The sequence below is a fragment of the Tamandua tetradactyla genome, chromosome 12 (assembly GCF_023851605.1).
Source record: "Tamandua tetradactyla isolate mTamTet1 chromosome 12, mTamTet1.pri, whole genome shotgun sequence".
In the NCBI taxonomy this organism is placed as follows: domain Eukaryota; kingdom Metazoa; phylum Chordata; class Mammalia; order Pilosa; family Myrmecophagidae; genus Tamandua; species Tamandua tetradactyla.
The window spans coordinates 16,439,821-16,460,603 of record NC_135338.1 but is presented as its reverse complement, the minus strand read 5'-3'; the positions used below and the strand labels follow the sequence as shown (position 1 = coordinate 16,460,603).

At 36.5% G+C, this 20,783-nt stretch overlaps 1 protein-coding gene across 1 annotated transcript in view; it reads right to left on the bottom strand.

The window, feature by feature from the left end:
* LOC143651333 (bridge-like lipid transfer protein family member 1) overlaps positions 1 to 20,783 on the bottom strand; it is an 80,461-nt gene that overhangs the window by 54,500 nt on the left and 5,178 nt on the right. The window contains 7 exon segments of the mRNA XM_077122288.1: positions 4,146 to 4,226; positions 4,228 to 4,364; positions 5,298 to 5,404; positions 5,569 to 5,747; positions 6,981 to 7,078; positions 7,345 to 7,500; positions 13,413 to 13,530. Coding sequence (XP_076978403.1) covers positions 4,146 to 4,226; positions 4,228 to 4,364; positions 5,298 to 5,404; positions 5,569 to 5,747; positions 6,981 to 7,078; positions 7,345 to 7,500; positions 13,413 to 13,530 — 876 coding nt within the window.

Here is a 20,783-nt window from a genome sequence, read left to right as displayed (position 1 = left end):
TCATAGGCAAAATACATTGAAGTTTAGGTTGGGACTTAAAGTCATACAGTTAATTAGTGGCAGAACTAAGATTAAAATCCCAAACCCATGGACGAATAGGACTAGTGCTTTTTCCTCTACTTCCACTGTCATCTACCAACTTCACTGAAAGCTGTTTAAAACCTTGGTAATTAACTTTTTAATACAACCCTGAAGTATGGACAAATTCAAACATACATGCACATAGAAATTAGGTTATATCCTAAATTCCAACATCAAATTTTAAAAAATAAATATCTAATTGATTTCAATCAACATTAAAATCTAAAGGTATTCAGAGCCATGATTCTCCCTTAGATCGTTTAAGAAGGCTTTTCAAAATGCAAAGGTTCATATCAGACTTAGAGACCGGTTCACTAGTAGGATTGCACTGCAATGCAAACCTCCTTGAAACTGATCTAAAGGGTGGGCCATGGTGGCTCAGCAGGCAGAGTTCTCACCTGCCGGGCCGGAGACCCGGGTTCAATACCCGGTGCCTGCCCATGCACACACACACAAAAAAACTGATCTAAGGAATGAGTGTGCACTGCATGTGTTTATCAGCTATCAAATGTTAAGATAACAAATCATTACAAATAATTTGTATTTATTTTAGTTAATTTTTAATAATCCTAGCCTTCAAAACTCTTATTTATAAAAAATTTCCTTGTAATCTTATAACATTTTCAAATTAATTTTTTACGTTACACAAGATCTCTTCAGATTATTAAAATTAAAAGAAAAAAGATTCTCTTGGGTCTAATGTTCAATCTGCTACTAAACCAATGTCTACTTGATTATCTGAAGCAGAAATAACTCATTCCAAATTCTTTAGGCAACAATGAATGCCCAATATAGTAAAGGACATTCGCTAATATTTTTAAACGTGTCAATGACTATGATTGTAAGGAGTTATAAAAGGCTGAGTCTCTACATTTTTATCTATGTAATAGTATCAACTAAATGTACTTCTAAAATAAAAGCTCCTTTAAAAAGCTAGTCTAATGTTAAATGTTTAATAACAGGTGCTGGATTCAAATCAGTTGGGGTTTTTTCTACTCCAATATGTAAATCTCATCTAGAGGGGTTATTACATAAAGATTCACTAAAAACAACAACAAAGGGTTGACTAAAGTATAAGACCAGTAGTAATAAATTAGGACAAACTTTGAAGGACTTTTAAGATTACTGAATATACAAAAATATTTACAAACACAAATGAGACTTTCATTTGCATTTTGCTTTAGGTGGTGCCCAAAATTAAACTATCTTTAAAATCAACTCCACACACCCTTGGGGAAAAGTCAGTGGTTTTTAAATTGGGAAAACAGGAAGCCACTGCAGACAGGCCTCACTAACAGTGTACCTTTTCCCTGACCAACCCTGATCATCTTTGTACCTTTCCAGAATTAATTAATCCTGTTGTAGGACTATCACAGGACTCCTTGTTAGCTATGTATTCAATATCCAAACCTGCAGTTATGAAATTGCAACAGGAAGTAGGCACCAATAAAATAAAACAAACATCTGACCAATAACTCTACTATTCATGATGCTAATGATTCAATAACCAGGCTCTGACTATCAGATATAATGAACATTCATTATAAATCAAAAGCAAGTTGAGTGTGCAAAATCCCAAAAACATGCAAAACTTAATGAAGTTGATGAAAATGATGTTGGAGAATGGTTCAAACCACAGGTAGAACTATCACTGATACATTCGGATCTGGAAGAGTTAGAGTAGTCAGCAATAAAGAAGAATAAATCAATAAAAATGACAACCTGCCAGGGACTTTTTAAAAGCAGGATTTTAATATCAAAAGAATAAGATATTCTAGAAAATTGACAAAGTTCTCAAATATTTTTCTAAAAACAAACTCTCTTCATAATCATGCTACAGTAGTCAACTTAAAAGGCTGTGATACTGTGCAATCATACAATTTCAGTGGAAAAATTACACCAAAATGAATCAACACTGATTTGGCCTTTATTGTAAGAATTGTGCATATCTATTCATAACCTAAATATGGTATACTCTGAGAAAAATTTATTTTCATATATTTGCTTCATTTTTTTGTTTCAATTTTAAAAATAAAATTCCAAACAATTGTTTTGCTCACTACTGACCATGAAATGTCTGTTTTTAAAAGATTCATTTGAATTAGACTTTTCTTGGTACTAATTATCTTCGATAACAAGTTCCCTTGTATTTCAATTGCTGTATTTACTATGATGTGTAAAAATTTATCCATATAAAGATAAATTCTTGGTTCCTTGGTTCGATGGTTCCTTAGGAAACTAAATATTGATCAACAGTACTACTTGGTATATAACCAGAAGAGCTGAAAGCAACAATACAAACAGACATTTGCACACTGATGTTCATAGCAGCATAGAAGAGCTGAAAGCAACAACACAAACAGACAGTTGCACACTGATGTTCATTAGCAGCATTATTCACAATTGCCAGGAGATGGGAACAATCCAAATGCCCATCAGCAGATGCGTGGATTAACAAAATGTGGTATATACATACGAAGGAATACTATGCAGCAGTAAGACGAAATGATGTCCTGAAGCACATGACAAGATGGATGAACCTTGAGGAAATAATGCTGAGTGAAATAAGCCAGACAAAAAGGATAGATACTGTATGATTCCACTTTTATGACCACGGTAAAGATAAAATCAGAGGCTTATAATACAGAATATAGGGGACTTAGAGACACACAGAAGCTAGAGACAGGTGACCAGTTAGCTAATGAGACTGAACTCCAATATAAGGGAATAGATAGATGTGAAGGTGGTTCTCTACTGGATCTATAAGTGATACTGAAGATGCACAAGATTGTAAAGGGTTGTATAAACCTATGTGTTCTATTGATTAATAGTAGAAATTAAATTAGCTCTTGCAAGAACTACTTCAGTAACTCCTTCCTGACCAAAAGGGTTGGAAAAGAAGTGTAACTAATAAAGTATCAGTGGCAGAGAGAGTTCAAATAGAGTCAAGAGGCTACTTTGGAGGTTGCTCTTACTCAAGCTTCAGGTAGACCTTGTTACCTATCATAACTGGCCAACCCCCAACCAGGACCATTCCAGCCAATCCTAAAGAACACCTAGGGCAATATATAAGATTCCACAAGGATTCCATGCACTAGTGTAACTTTCCAGAAACCTACAACCACCAGATGTGTCCCTGGACAAGATTAAGTCCTGAAACCTAGAGAGCCCAGCCTCTCCAGACATTAGATAGTTCCATCTTCCTATCCCATATTATTGATAGACCCTTTCAACATGAAAAGGTTAGAATGGCCATAGCCCAAACATCCCTAAAGAGAGGGATAGAAAGATCAAAGGTGGTGGTGGAGTTATACAGAAAAGAGAGGATTTAACAAATGAATGTGATTGCTGAATCATTAAATTGATATCTCTTTTAGTCTCAAGTATCTTAGAGCAGCTAGAAGTAAAAACCTAAAACTGTGGAATTGTAACCCATGTCAAACTCTGAAATATGTTCTACAACTAATTGGGATGCTGTACTTTAAAATTTATTGCTTTTTTGTATATATGTTATTTTTCATGAAAAAGAAAAAAGTCAATTGTGATGATTAAAATATATATATTTCTTCTAGCCTCCTATATTCTGGAGCAGCTAGAAGGAAAAATCTGAGATGATGGTATGGTAGCCCATGACTAACTCTGGGATACTTCCTGTAACTACTTGTTGAAGAGTGCTTTGAAAATTACTGCTTTTTTGTTTCTTTGCTTTGTATATATGTTGTATGATACAATAAAAAAAGTAAAAAAAAAAGGTGTCCATATATTTGTCTCTCTCTCTCTCTCTAGCTAATGTACATTGAGAATAAATGCTGTATCATCTCTATACCTAGAATCATTCCTTGAACACAGTAAAAGCTCAATAAAATGCTGCATTAAAGAGTATACAATCTATAATGAAGAATTTTTTAATTGAGTCTATCAACCCAAGTCCAGTCAGTACATATAATAATATTTTCAACAATTTAAATCACCGAACTGGCTATTTCAAATGGTCTCAATGTTTAATTTGATTTTAAAGGCTTTGCCTATATTCAAAAATAGAGAAGTTCTCTTTAAAATCATACCTTTATACATAGAAAGGCATTTAACAGAGGTCCGTAGAGAGTTATGTGAGAACCTGGCGAAAGTTCCATCTCGCCAGGAACAAAGATGGAGTTTGTCAGGCGCAAGTTCTGAGGGCCCTATGGGTGGGCGTGAGGCAGCAGAAGGAGAAGAAATAACTCTGCCCAAGAGTTTTGGGGACGGCCTTAGTACAGACAGCATTGTTTCCTCCATTTCTGACACTGGAATAAAGTAAAGAAAAAGAAGGTTAATGTCATGGGGAGAGGGGAAAAAGCAATTCTTAGGAGTACTTCAAAGAAATATTCATAAGAAATTATACTTTCCAAATATGAAGGGAACTAACTTTGGTACAATACCTATAGTATATAAATAAAGCAGATCTAAAAGACTATTAATTAAGAAAGAAATTAGGAACTGACTTAATTGAAATAGGTAAAGAAATATGTAAATCAGATTGCACAAATCAAGAAAAGTTCCTGATAACACAGGTAAAAAACATTTTCATTATGTACCCACAACATAAATTTGATTCACAATTAGGCCTAGAATATATTTGGACATTAAACTACAAAGTTATTTTCAAACAAATAGCTATTCAAATACACTCTGACATTAACAAGCCACCATTCTTATCAACAATAATGAAAATTATTAAAGCTTTACTCACTGAATAAATAAAAAGAAAATTTCACTTGACTCATGGTCTTTTTTGGACCTAGGTAATATGGCAAATTATCTATAAATTAGGCAATAGCTGCTAGAGTGCATTAAAGTATCTTAACTTTCCACACAAGTCATTAATACAGACAAAGATTCACAGACCTGGTTTCATATTTTCTCTCTCCCACTCCCAGGAGGACGGACCTTGAGAAAGTTATTTACGCTCTCTGAGCACACGTCCTCAACTCCAAAGGGAGAATAAGAGTAATATACATGTCGTGAAGAAATGAGGTAATGCAAGCTTGGAAACTTCTTGGCCCGGTATTTGATACACAGTACATATTCAAGAAAAATTAGCATTAATTACATCAAAATCTTCAAAAGCTTATAAAAAGATACAAATATATTTTCAAAACATTTATTTTCTTTTTCATCTCTTTGATGACAATCATAACAAGAGATGTTTTAAAATACAGGTTATATAAAAAACTTACATGATTGTTTTAGCTGTTCATCTGCTTTTTGGGGATAAATTGGATGCCATATATAATCAATTGTAAGCATGACACTAGGGACAGTCCAGCATTCAACCCAACCAGCCCTTTGAAGGGTAAAAAAAAAATTTCTAGTTAGATATTTATTCCCTTAATTGTACTCAGATATCAGTTAATCAAATTCTAATACTTTTCTTAAAAATATAATAACAATAATAATCTCCCCACATGCAAACACAAAATGCTTAGGTCACTAATTGTAGGTACTCACCTTTCTTGAGTAATATTCCGCCATTTTGGTTTAACTGTTTTCTGGCCACTTTGACACTTGGCAGGAATACCAGTATCATGAGCCATTTTATTTGGATGGCAATCCTTTACTAGCATAAATAATGAATATTTACCAGGATGACAATCTGGTAGAAACAAATGAAGATCAACATCTTCTCCCTATAAAATAATTTATAACCATCAAAAATTAAAAATTGGTAAATATGCTAGGTTATTATTTACAGACACAATCTTGAAGGTAAACTACAAAAAAAAATAAACATAACTTTCAAATAGCAGATCTTATACTGAATAGTCAGGTAGATATGTTGTATAAGATTTTACATTGACTAAAGCTAAATTCTGATTGAAAATAAAAAGGAAAAAAAGGGAAAGAAAGAAACAGTATAGTTTCCACATAACAGTGAAAAAGAACAGGTATCCACAGAATAGTTCACATTACTTGCTTAAAAACAAACAAAAATCCTCATTAACATAAGCTCAAATAAAATTTATTACTAATTGAAAAATTATTAGTATCTCCTTTGATTCTGATAAATCTTGTTTCTTTAACTGGCTTTTAATAATTAGGAACTGACATCTAAAAATCTTCATTTGATTTCACTTACTTTCTTCCAAATTCTCTATTCGTTGCTCACCTTGATACCTGATTTCTTAACAGGCAGGAGAGTACGGTTGTTCAAAGACTGGATTCCTAAGCTATATTGCCTGAGTCCAAATTCCAATTCAGCCACTCATTAGCTGCATGACAAGTTATATAAACTCTGTTCCTCAATTTCTTAACTGTAGATGCAAATAACAACTACCTCAAACATTCCATTGTATCTGACAATGGAAACGGTTTGATAAATGTTAGCAGTTCTTATTATTATTGTATTTGTTGTCACTATGGCTACCATTAGTACTATAACTACTATTACTTGACCACACCCTAAAATTAGGTGTTCCACAAAATTGTGAACTTAGAAGTATTTAAGAGTTGGCTTTCGGATAAAAGAAAGAAAGGTACTTGTGGTTATTCCATGAATTCATGTTTATAAATAGGAATCCACCATAGACAAGTACAGATTCTAGTTCACAGACCTAATGAAAACTAGAGCTAAAAGTAGCACTTAAGAGAAAGTATAGATCAGCCAACAGAGGTTAGAAATGAGCTCTAAGAAAATAACTGTCTCAGGAAAATTTTTTTCAATTGTCCAACTACTTTTAAAGGCAATAAACTACAAAAAGGAAACAGCAGCAACTTTGATGCTGAAATCGGCAAACAATAGATGAAAACTAAAATACCTCAGAGTAGCAATGGGATGGGCAGAGGAGAGTAATGACACACTTTGGGAAATCAAACTTAATAATAAATCTTGTACTATAAACAATGCATCCAATTATACGTACTCTTAAAGAAAACTTGGTATTACATGTAGCTGGAATAAAGTCCGTAAAAGGCAAAGAGAAATCAATATTTAGTGTTTCCCCACAGGCTGCCAGATAAACTATAAAAAAAAAAAAGCAAAAAATTTACTTTTAACTTCAATAAAATTTTAGTTAAAAATTGCCCTAAATGCACATACAAACAAAACTGAATTTAAGACAATATGTTTTGCAATATAACTTTGAAATAGTCCTCTGAGAATCTCATGAGAAAACAGAGGAAAAGAATCAATTCTAGAATATATTAAAACTACTAAATTAATACTAACTTTGTTGGCATTTGTCTTAATGAGCAGAATACTTAACCTAATTAAAAAAAATTTCTTACCATTTTCCTGTTGTTTAGTGGAACAGTCAATCCAGTTGTGTTGGTTAGCAGCCCAAATCATTTCAAACTGATGAAACATGACTTTAAAATTCCATGTATATGGAACAAATGAAAAAATGTCTGGAGCACTATTACTAGACCAATCTTGAATTAAATCTAAAATTATTGGGGTGGGGGACAGAAAGTAAATTGAAATTCAGAAGACAAACATAAAGATTCTTATATCAGTTAAAAATCAATTTTTCTTTTCTAACCAAAAAGAACCTTTATACTCAAACATTTAAAAGGTGAATAAGATACAGATAAGTGGGTTGACAATAAACAGATGTTTACTTAATAATCACAGTTCCAATAAGAAAAATGTTAGCTATATCACATCTATTGTTTTTTAAAGAAGCTATAGAAAATGAAGAAATAGGAAAATATCATCTGATATTCCATTGTCAAATATCCAACACTGTAGATACATTTCCTTTTAAATATTTTATATGTAGAAATTAACACTACCCTGTATCCATGGGTTTTATAGGTTGCTTTTGGATATTGAACTTCAACATTTTCCCATATTATTGCATACATATTTACATAACTTTTGCATAACAATTCATTACATATATTTGCCAGAATTCACATAATCATTTCCTATAGTTGCATATTCAAGCCCTCCAAATTTTTCTTTTATTTGGGACTATCATGTATTTTATTGCACAAAATATTTTATATATTTAGGATTATTACTCTGTCAGTAGACTCCAGAAGTAGAACTGCTGAGTCAAAGTTTAGGAATCTTTTAAGATTATTATAAATTACAAAACTGTTTTACAAAAGAAGTGAATCTATTCAGACTCCCACCAGAAATTTATGTTTGACTTCCTAATTCATTACATCCATTTCCTGCCTTGTATTCCTTTTTTTTTTCATGATAGTTGGTAACTATAAACTGGTACTTCAATTTAATTGCATATCCTAATTATAAGAACACTGCATATGTTCATGTATTTTATTCATTAAACAAATATTTACATAGTGTGTACTAAGTGCCGTGCTCTGTTCTAGATGCTAAGAGCATAAAAGTAAACAAAACATAGACTCAGCTTTCTTAGAATTTATAGCCAAACATCTTTGTTGATTGTTGATTTGTTGTACGTTTTAGTTGTGCTTTTTTAGAATCATGTTCCTACCCCTGGTCTGCTTAGTCTTTGCTATCTTAATTTTTTTCAATCTCAATATGTAAAACTTTTAAAATAAAGATATTGGCCCTATATACGCCCTGGCCTATCACAATAGTTTCCTCAACTTTTTCTTCTGGTCTCTACATCATTTACATGTCCTGCATATTTCCAGCAGTAATATCTTTCAATAAAAAGTCTCTTCCCAGAGGTGTCAAATTCATCTTTGTACTTTCACAGTACATAACACAGTGTTCATGCATATAAAATGAGAACCTTAGAACCTTGGGAGAGCAGAAGAGAAAGAGAGAGAGTGGGTGTGGATGTATGTAAGAGACAGAGAGACAACTGGAAGCAGTACTGTTAGAGCATAAACTGTGACATTTACTAGCTTCATGAGTCTGGCCAAGCCATTGAATATTTCTGTGGCTTTGAATTCTGGCTTTATTACTAACTAGCTACGAAATACCTTGTACAAGTAACCTAAACCCTATTCAGTTTTCTCCTTTTTTACAATAAGGGAACACCTTCACAGACTCAATGTGAGGACTGAGATGCTACATAGGAAGTCTCAGCTCAGTATCTGGCACAAGATAAGCACATCCACAAATGGTAGCAAATAAGGAAAATAATAGATAAAATTATTAAATATTTTAAGTAGTTTTCTTCGAATTTTAATGGAAATATTTAAACTGAAAAAATAATAAATTCAATATTGAAATCAGAAATCAAGTTCATCGTTCATATATCTTATGAGCACATTGAAAATTTCGCTACACATATATAGGAGAGGAATTCCTTGCAATAACATGGCAAAATAATGCATCTAATACTAAATTTCAATAGCAATAAATTAATATTAAACAGATGTAGCTTTACCTTATCAACAATAAAAGGAATAGGACTATTAAACTGTTCGATTAATATAAAAAAGAAAATTCTACTCATTAAATTTACTTTAATATATTTCTATTTCATTTAACAAGCAATCACAGAAGTTCATCATGCCATATAGTATCTACACTTAATTCCACTCTTTTACTTCTAAGTGCTACCCTACTTTTAATTAACCTGACTCTGTCCTTACTCCCTAACTCCATTCTTTAGCACAATGTCAAGCACTTGGGAGATATGAAAAATCATCTGTGGGATTAACCAGTTCCACAATATAAATTCATCATTCATCAGGCTGATTTCCTCACTTTTCTACCTCATAAAAATTTGTGGTTCATCGCTTTTACTTAAGCTTCTCATCCATCTAAAATAAATATGCTCTTTCATAACCTCTCTGTTAAAGGAAAACCCTAGACATCTTTCAAGAAAGCATGATACGGGCGGGCCACAGTGGCACATCAGGCAGAGTTCTTGCCTGCCATGCCAGAGACCTGGGTTTGATTCCCAGTGCCTGCCCATGCCAAAAAAAAAAAAAAAGAAAGCATGATACTACATAAAGAGCACAGTAGCTGCAGTCAAAAAATTGTTCTTAGATGTCTCTTTCACTAGCTTTATGAGTCTGGCCAAGTTATTGAGTATTTCTGTGCTTCAATTTCCTCATTGTTAACTCAAGGGTAGTAACAGTGCCTCTTCCTTTTTTAGGTCATTATGAAAATAATGTAAGTGAACATGCTTTGGAAATGGTAAACTGCCATGCAAATCCATTAATACTACCGAGCTCATTGTTGAAGACACATCAGACCTTAATGTCCCTTCATTACTTTTACCCCCAGATCATAGTGATGTCTGCCATAGTCCAGACAAGTCTCATACACGCATCTGTCAGCTTCACAATTCACATCTGTGTTTAAATGAAATAAGTGCTCTTTTATATTGTTTCATTTCTTTATTTCTAGTGCACATGCCAATATACTTGAGACTGATGAACAATACAAAACAAGATATGCCCATTAGCGACATGCTCATAAGCTCTCTGTAGGCAGAGATCATGTTTAATGTTTGCTTTGAATCATTAGCCATATAAAAGATTTTAAATTCATATCAATTGCATTTATCTACTTTATACCTCTATAGTTATAAGATGAAGACATGAATGCCAGTAAAAAAACACCAATTTAAATAATCCACCATGAATCTCAGGAAACCAATGACATTTTACAATATTATCAGCCAATTCTATTTTAACAAATATTACTAGATTTTTCTTTAATAATTTATTTGTATTTAAACATGCTGTTATTCTAAATTGTAGTTTTCTCTATCAGCTTCTACAATAACTTTAACATTCCATATTAAGAATAACACTACAAAATATTCTCAGTAAGAGTCACAATAACTATTTTTATTATGTATTTCTCTTTAAACCAAAAACTGCTCTCATTATTAGTCGTTCTTAACAAATATTCTGAATAGAAAAAAGAAGCATTTTCTTGTCATTTAGACCACAAATTAAAAAATTACTAAGGTGGAAATCTAAATTGCAGCCTGAAAAAGCCTACCTGCAACATACTTTATAATCTGTTGTTAGGTAAACATCTATAAAATGTCAGTCACCTGGTACCAGAGCTCTGCAGTACTGTTACTGTTTTCCTCTGCCCCGATCAGAGTAAATCTAAGTCAATTTCATTATTCCCAGAAGATACTTCAGCTTTGCATGTTTTACATCTTTCACCCCTAAGGATCTATATTTATCATAAAGCTATCTTCGTCCCACATTGAAATCTCTTAAGAACAATTTTATGTCACTAATAATTGGCATGAGAACGGCTGTTGAGGAATATGGGCATTCACACCTATGTAACAGGCCCTTTCATGTCTGCAGAATCCTGCCATTAGAGAAATATAAGGAAAAAAATTCAAATACTATGATTAAATGTATTCACTAGAAGGCTAAACGAATACTACTCTAATAATCATCATTTTAAAAAAAAGATTACTTTAAGAATAACTAGAGTTATTTGTAATGGTATATATCTTAACAGCAGAAGTAATATAAGCAAATGTAAAAGCTGTTAACATCTAGGAGATGAGAATTTGGTTATGTTTGTTTTTGTACATTTCTGTAATTTTTAAATTTCTCCAAATAAAGTTTAGAAAAAAGAATAACAAAAAACAGGTTTCAATAAGTATAAGATAAAGGTATATTTAAAGAAAATAATTTAGGGAAAGTACAATTATAATTTAGGGAATGTGTACTTAGCTGTGTAACTTAACTAACACAATATTTAGTCTAAATGTTAAGTGCTTATATGATTTAAAAATCACTGAAAAAATAAAATTAAATTAAATTAAAAACCATTGAGAATTTATATTTCCACTCCAGCCAGTCTTAGCATTGCTAAAATCTAAGGCTGTAAAATGTTTAGAGGAAAAATAATATGAGGGATTAAATGTTTGAAAATAGATATCAATTTTAAAATATTAGAGAAGTAAGAATTACAAAAGTGTAAGTGCAAGGGAAGCCTCTATAGTCAGAAAGGCTCAAACAGAGCCTCTTGAGCCAGAAGACTACTTGGGGTTGAATCTTAGCTTGACCAATTTTCTAGTCATGTGACTCTAGACAAATTGTGTGATCTCGCTGTAACTTACTTTCTTCATCTGTAAAATAATAATAATAAAAAACTAATCTCACAGAGTTAAGAGAATTCAATGATTTAATAAGTAAAAATTGCTGAGAACACTTCCAGACATATAATACACACTATAAGTTTCAACTATTATTTTTTCATAAACCTTAAACAGTTCATCTCAATTTGCTTATTCAATGTTCAGTGTTCAATTGACAAAGATGTAACTTGCCAGGACCTCAAAATTTCTACTACTGGGATCCTGACACAAGCCTTGGAAAAGAATTATACACCAATAACCCAAGAATGTAGACGCATTCAATGTAATACCCCCAAAAATGGTCCCAGTCAAACTAGCAAACAAATATGAACGAAATGACTTGTGATTAGACATACTGTAATTAATGGCATTATAAAAAATCATAACTCTAGCATTAGCAAAGTTAGTGTAGAAATTGTAATTCCTGTTTCACAGATAAAGCTTAAACTAAAATAATTTGACCAATATCATACTTTCAGTAAGTAATTTGAGGATAGGATTATTAAGGTACAAATAATCCTATCCTCAAATTACTTAGTGGCAGTCTGATTTATTTATACATTATTCACTACTATACCCCAAATATCTGAAAATACTCAGATGCTTAGTAAACGACAGCTGCATGAAAGCATGAATGCAGGAATGACTGAATACGTGAATGGAACAAGCAAACAAACAAAAATTAGGTTGCTCTGATGTAGCCATTCACCCTAGCAGGTCAAATCAATTATGTTTGGCTAACTTTACAGAGTTAGCTCAATAACTGCCACTTTCTTTTATGCAATAAAAATATTCATGTTACTCACAGACCAAGAAAATATGTTCCTATACTCTTAATAGGTAGCTATGCCTCATGAAATAAAAGAATTTTTTCAACTAGTGGCAGCACCAATTCAATTATCCTTGCTAATGGAACGGAATGTTAAGTAGGAGCTCCAAAAGCAAAGATAACATGTTTGGCTATTCATAGTGGTTATGAATTACAATAATTAAAATAATGAAGCCTAAGTGATGCCTAATTCAGGAAGAAAGAAAAACTGGCTCATCTTCCCCATCTGATTCCCCACTAGACATGTAGAAAGCACTAGTCAAAGACAAATTCTTTCATTTCCTTCTAAGTTCAAATTCTGGTTCACAGTTTTGTTTGGGTTAAAAAAGAGGAAGAAATGTCTTTACTGAATATTTCCTTTTGATAATCTCAGTAAAAAAAAGTATTAAAGGAAGAAAGTATAAATAGTGTCATTAAATCCCAATGTTGAATTAAAAACAAAACTTAACTGAAGGTAAGTAAGTTCATTCTGACAAATTTCATTATATTTACATTTATGAGAAAATCACCTGTAAAGAAGTTCTTCTGGGCAAAAATGAAGTGGTAAGTGGCCTTATAAATCTCTAGTTCACACTGCCACATCTGTGGCATGTTCCATATTCGGGGGTAGCTGGCATTGATGTGGAACTGCAAAACAAATATTAAGTAAAAACAGAATTTAAAAGGTGACAGTGTCTGAACAATATTATAAATGAATTCACACATACTGTTGAGTAATTAAAACTTATTTTCCTACTGAGCTAAACAGAAGGACCTCAGGTCAGTGTCCAAAGGAATATCTGGCTCTTTAAAATACTAAACTAGGATGTGGTGAAAACACTGAGAACATCAAATCAGGATACAGTTTTGACCATGCATTCTAGCTAAACTAATGGAGTAGCAGCCGATGTCACTAATTTCTCCTTAAGACTCATCTGCTAAGTGACAGGCTCAGAGTGAAAGGGGATAGGGTGCAATATATAATGTCACACAGAAGTCTGGCTACCAGTGTTCCTGCAGCTCCCATTTGATAGCCTGGCAGTTATGGACCTAACACAGTTCTCTGTAGGCATGTTCCACCTGAAAAAGCTTGATATTTATGCAAAAGCAAAAGCTGCTTGCACAGGAATATCATTGTTGCACAGCAACATTAATCAGCAACAGCATAGAAATTTATTAAAATGCTGAACATGCTATTGAATAGATGTTTATGGTGTTCAATAAATTACTGGTAATTGCAAGTTCCCTTTTAGTTTACATATATATCATGTGATGTTTGTGACAAGTGATTAAGTATCTATGGTACCATCTTAAATGAAAAAAAATTCTCTGAATATCAACCATTCTACATAGTGGCATTTTTTATTGTTGTACATGATAAAAAATAATAACCTGCCTGATTAATGAGTCTCCAATCTGTAATTTTAATCATGGACATTTCCATATTGTTTGTATTCCTAAGATGAGGCATCCAGGGTATCAATAAGACTGTTTTCCTTTTACTTTATTCATCATGTTAAAAGGACAATAAATTGCATTATTTAAACCCTAAGGAAATAATCAAATTGGGCTATGTCATGGTTAGGGACATGTGTCAACTTGGCCAAGTTGTGGTACCTGTTTATCTGATTGGGCAAGTGCTGGCCTGTCTGTTGCCATGAGGACATTTCATAGGGTTAGGTCATGATCAGGTCAGCTGCATCCACAGCTGATTCCATTTGTAATCAGCCAAAGGGGAGTGTCTTTGGCAATGAGTGATGCTAAATCTAATCACTGGGAGCCTTTTAAGGAGGACTCAGAGAGACAGGTCTCATTCCTGCTTCGGCTGGTGAGCCTCTCCTGTGGAGTTCATCCAGGCCATCCATGAGAGTCATTGGTATCGCAGCCTGCCCTATGGATTTTGGACTCTGCGTTCCTGCGGTCACGTGAGACACTTTTATAAATTTTATATTTGCAAGTGTTCCCTGTTGATTCTGTTTCTCTAGAGAGCCCTAACTAAAACATCTTGGTACCAGGAGTGGTTCTTAAGAAACAGAATCTTAAAAATGGGTTTTTAAGAATGGTTTTATACTCTGACTGGACTCAGAGACACTAAGGACTCTGATTACCGTAATCAGAATGACACTCCCAATCCATGGAGTGAGTTGGCAAAGGAGATAGTCTAAATATCATCATTCGATTCTCCTAATGCTTCGCTTGTACAAAGCCAGACTCTGGGGGATAATGTTTTTGACACCTTTACAGAGTTTTGTAGAAATAAGAGTTATAGAGATGTTGGTTGGTTGTTGTTAGCTACACTGGCGACATTAAGGGGTGAAAGGGATGGGCTTAAGGCTTCAAGCAAGAAGCTTAAGTGCCGTCTGAAAGATGTAGACATTTCTATGAGTATCCTGAAGGAAAATCTTATTTCCTGTAGCCGTAGACTTGAGATCTCTGAAAATCAGACTCAGAATCTTATTGTTAGGGTAGCAACTTTACAACATAAACTGAAACTCAGTCTTGCATGGTGTATGCCCTTAAAGTGAGGGCAATGATTGGAAAGGCGTGGGACCCTGAAAAATGGGATGGTGACATATGGATTGATAATGATGTTGGGGGCGAGGCTGAAACCCTAGGCCATGCTGAGTCTTCTCTAGATAACCCTGTAATAGTCTGCCCTGAGGACATAGCTGCCCCACCTCCAGCCTGCCTTGAGGAATTTGCCACCCAACCTCCTCCTGAAGGGATTAGCCCTAGAGTGATTAATCCTGTTTCACCAGATGAAACTGCAAATGAAGGCCCTAAAGCAAATGGCTTGGAAGATATTTTTAATTCTTTCCATGACCCACCCCCACCACCCTTCATTTCTTCTAGACCTATAACTAGACTACAGTCCCAACAGGCCTAAAGGTGAGGTACAAAGTATCACACATGAGGAGGTACGTTATACTCCAAAAGAACTGTGTGAGTTTTCCAATTTGTATAGACAGAAATCAGGGGAGTATGTGTGGCAATGGATTTTAAGAGTGTGGGATAATGGTGGGAGGAATATTAGGCTGGATCAGGCTGAATTTATTGATATGGGCCCACTAAGCAGAGATTCTGCATTCAATGTTATAGCTTGAGAGGTTAGAAAAGGTGTTAAGAGCTTGTTTGGGTGGCTGGTTGAAACATGGATCAAAAGGTGGCCAACATTACCTGAGGTTGAAATGCCAGAACTGCCCTGGTATAATGTAGATGAGGGGATCCAGAGGCTTAGAGAGATTGGAATGTTAGAGTGGATTTATCATGCAAAGCCTGCTCTTACACCCCAGGAATGTCCAGAGGATGCACCTTTTACCAGAACAGTGAGAAATAAGTTTGTGAGACTAGCACCATCATCCCTCAAGAGCTCTGTGGTTGCACTTCTCTGTAGGTCAGCTATTACTGTAGGAACTGCTGTCACTGAGCTGGAATCTTTAAACACAATGGGGATGACAGGATCCCGAGTTGGCAGAAGCCAGGTGGCAGCACTTAATCACCAAAGACAGGGTATGCAACAAATTCAAAGGAGGTGTCAAAATTATATGACACGCAGAGATTTGTGGCATTGACTAGTAGGTCATGGGGTACGTAGAAATACAATAGAAGGGCAGTCTACTAAATTCTTGTTGGAGCTGTATAAACAAAAGAGTTCTAGGTCAAGGGAACAGAAGTCTAACCTGAATTACAAAAACACAGAGTCACGGCCCCTTAATCAATTTCCAGACTTGAAACAGTTTACAGACCCTGATCCCCCTGAATGAAGGGGAGGCTAAGTTCCTTTGGGGGAGAAACCTGTTACACTGCCACAAATTTATACTGTTAATCTTCCTCTAAGTCTTCCCCAAGGAGACCGACGGCATTTTAACAGGGTAACTGTGTACTGGGGAAAAGGAAATGACCAGATATTTCAGGGATTATTAGACACTGACTGGTTCAGAAGTGAGATTAATTCCAGGGGACCCAAAATGTCACTCTGGACCACCAGTCAGAGTGGGGGCTTATGGAGGCCAGGTGATCAATGGAGTTTTAGCTCAGGTCCGTCTCACAGTGGGTCCAGTGGGCCCCCGGACCCATCCTGTAGTTATTTCCCCAGTTCTGGAATGTATAATTGGCATAGACATACCGAGCAACTGGCAGAATCCCCACGTTGGTTCTCTAACTCGTGCAGTGAGGGCTATTATGGTGAGAAAGGCCAAGTGGAAGCCACTAGAACTGCCCTTACCAAGCAAAATAGTAAATCAGAAGCAATACCGTATTCCTGGAGGGATTGCAGAGATTACTGCCACTCTTAAGGACTTGAAAGATGCAGGGGTGGTGATTCCCACCACATCCCCATTCAACTCCCCTATTTGGCCTGTGCAGAAAACAGATGGGTCTTGGAGAATGACAGTGGATTATCGTAAACACAACCAGGTGGTAACTCCAATTGCAGCTGCTGTTCCAGATGTAGTATCATTGCTTGAGCAAATCAATACATCCCCTGGTACCTGGTATGTAGCGATTGATCTGGCAAATGCTTTTTTCTCAATAGCTATTAGTAAGGACCACCAGAAACAGTTTGCTTTCAGCTGGCAAGGTCAGCAATATACTTTCACTTTCCTACCTCAGGGGTATATCAACTCTCCAGCCCTATGTCATAATCTTGTTTGCAGAGAACTTGATCATTTCTGCCTCCCACAAGACATCACACTGGTCCATTATATTGGTGATATCATGTTGATTGGACCTAGTGAGCAAGAAGTAGCAACTACTCTAGATTTACTGGTAAGGCATTTGCATGTCAGAGGATGGGAGATAAATTCAACAAAAATACAGGGGCTTTCCACCTCAGTGAAATATCTAGGTGTCCAGTGGTGTGGGGCATGTCAAGATATCCCTTCTAAGGTGAAGGATAAGTTGCTGCATCTGGCCCCTCCCACAACCAAAAAAGAGGCACAACGCCTAGTTGGTCTTTTTGGATTTTGGCGATATAATATTCCTCATTTGGGTGTGCTACTCCGGCCCATTTATCAAGTGACCAGAAAAGCTGCTAATTTTGAGTGGGGACCTGAACAAGAGGAGGCTCTGCGACAGGTCCAGGCTGCTGTAGAAGCTGTTCTGCCACTTGGGCTGTATGATCCAGCAGATCCAATGGTGCTGGAAGTGTCAGTGGCAAATAGAGATGCTGTCTGGAGCCTTTGGCAGGACCCTATAGGAGAATCGCAACTCAGACCCTTAGGATTTTGGAGCAAAGCCTTACCATCTGCTGCAGATAACTACTCTCCTTTTGAGAAACAGCTTTTGGCCTGCTACTGGGCCTTAGTAGAGACTGAACGCTTAACCATGGGCCACCAAGTTACCATGAGACCTGAGTTGCCTATCACGACTTGGGTGTTGTTTGACCCACCAAGCCATAAAGTTGGGTGTGCACAGCAGCACTCTATTGTAAAATGGAAATGGTATATACGAGATAGAGCCAGAGCAGGTCCTGAAGGCACAAGTAAGTTACATGAAGAAGTGGAACAAATGCCCATGGTTTCCACTCCTGACCCATTACCTTCTCTTTCCCAGACCAGAGCTATGGCCTCTTGGGGAGTTCCTTACAGTGAATTGACTGCGGAAGAGAAAACTCGGGCCTGGTTTACAGATGGTTCAGCACGACATGCAGGTACCACCCGAAAGTGGACAGCTGCAGCATTACAACCCCTTTCTGGGGTGTCCTAGAAGGACAGTGGTGAGGGGAAATTCTCCCAGTGGGCAGAACTTCGAGCAGTGCACCTGGTTGTTCATTTTGCTTGGAAGGAAAACTGGCCAGAGATGCGTTTGTATACTGACTCATGGGCTGTTGCTAATGGTTTGGCTGGATGGTCAGGGACTTGGAAAGACCATAATTGGAAAATTGGTGACAAAGAGGTCTGGGGAAGAAGTATGTGGATAGACCTTTCTGAGTGGGCTAAAAACATGAAGATATTTGTGTCCCATGTGAATGCACACCAGCGGGTGACTTCAGCAGAGGAAGATTTTAAGAATCAAGTGGATAAGATGACCCGTTCTGTGGATACCAGTCAGCCTCTTTCCCCAGCAACTCCTGTCATTGCCCAGTGGGCTCACGAACAAAGTGCTCATGGTGGAGGGATGGAGGTTATGCATGGGCTCAGCAACATGGACTTCCACTCACCAAGGCTGACCTGGCTACAGCCACTGCTGAGTGCCCAAAGTGCCAGCAGCAGAGACCCACACTCAGCCCCCGATATGGCACCATTCCCTGAGGTGACCAGCCAGCTACATGGTGGCAGGTTGATTACATTGGACCACTCCCTTCATGGAAGGGGCAGCGATTTGTTCTAACTGGAATAGACACATACTCTGGATATGGGTTTGCTTTCCCTGCACGCAATGCTTCTGCCAAAACTACCATCCATGGGCTTACAGAATGCCTTATCCATCGTCATGGTATTCCACATAGCATTGCTTTGGATCAAGGAACACATTTCACAGCAAATGAAGTGTGGGAATGGGTGCATGCTCATGGAATTCTCTGGTCTTACCATGTCCAGAAGCAGCTGGATTGTCAATCCAGAAGCAGCTGGATTGACAGAACATGGAATGGTCTTTTGAAAACGCAATTACGGTGCCAACTAGTTGGCAAAAACTTGAAAGGCTGGGGTAATGTTCTCCAGGAAGCTGTGTATGCTCTGAGTCAGCATCCACTGTATGGTGCTGTTTCTCCCATAGCCAGGATCCATGGGTCCAGGAACCAAGGGGTGGAAATGGGTGTGGTACCACTCACTATTACACCTAGTGATCCACTAGGAAAATTTTTGCTTCCTGTCCCTGCTACCTTGAGTTCTGCTGGTCTACCGGTTTTAGTTCCAAAATGGGGTGTGCTTCCTCCAGGAGAAACAACAGTGATACCACTGAACTGGAAGTTAAGATTGCCACCTGGTCACTTTGGCCTACTTATGCCTCTGGATCAAGAAGCCAAGAAGGTATTACATTATTGTCTGGGGTAATTGACCCTGACTATCAGAAGGAAGTAGGACTGCAACTACATAATGGAGGTAAAGAAGAGTTTTCTTGGAATATAGGAGATCCCCTAGGGCGTCTATTAGAACTACCATGCCCTGTGATTAAAATCAATGGAAAACTGCAACAACACAATCCAGGAAGGACTACTAATGGCTCTGAAACTTCAGGAATGAAGGTTTGGATCAACCCACCAGGCCAAGAACCATGACCAGCTGAAGTGCTTGCTGAGGGTAAAGGAAACATGGAATGAGTAGTGGAAGAAGGTAGTGATAAATATGAACTTTGACCACATGATCAGTTACAGAAACGAGGACTGTAATGCTGTTTTGTTCATGTTATACTATTTAAGTTGTAAGATATCAAGTTTAAGAATGAATGTTGCCCAAAGATTTGCACCCTATTCTGGAGAGATTTAATGTGTTTCCAGTTATATGCAGGACAGTTGAGCATTGTCAGGTAAAAGAAAAAATGTGTGCTTATTTGTTTTCATTTGGAAATTAAGTATGGTTTAAGGTGATATATATATAGATGCCAAGTTGGCAAGGGGTGGACTGTCATGGTTAGGGACATGTGTCAACTTGGCCAATTTGTGGTACCTGTTTATCTGATTGGGCAAGTGCTGGCCTGTCTGTTGCAATGAGGACATTTCATAGGATTAGGTCATGATCACGTCAGCTGCATCCACAGCTGATCTGATTCCATTTGTAATCAGCCAAAGGGGAGTGTCTTCTGCAATGAGTGATGCTAAATCTAATCATGGGAAGCCTTTTAAGGAGGACTCAGAGGAGACAGGTCCCATTCCTGCTTTGGCTGCTAAGCCTCTCCTGTGGAGTTCATCCAGGCCGTCCACTGGAGTCATTGGCTTCGCAGCCTGCCCTATGGATTTGGAC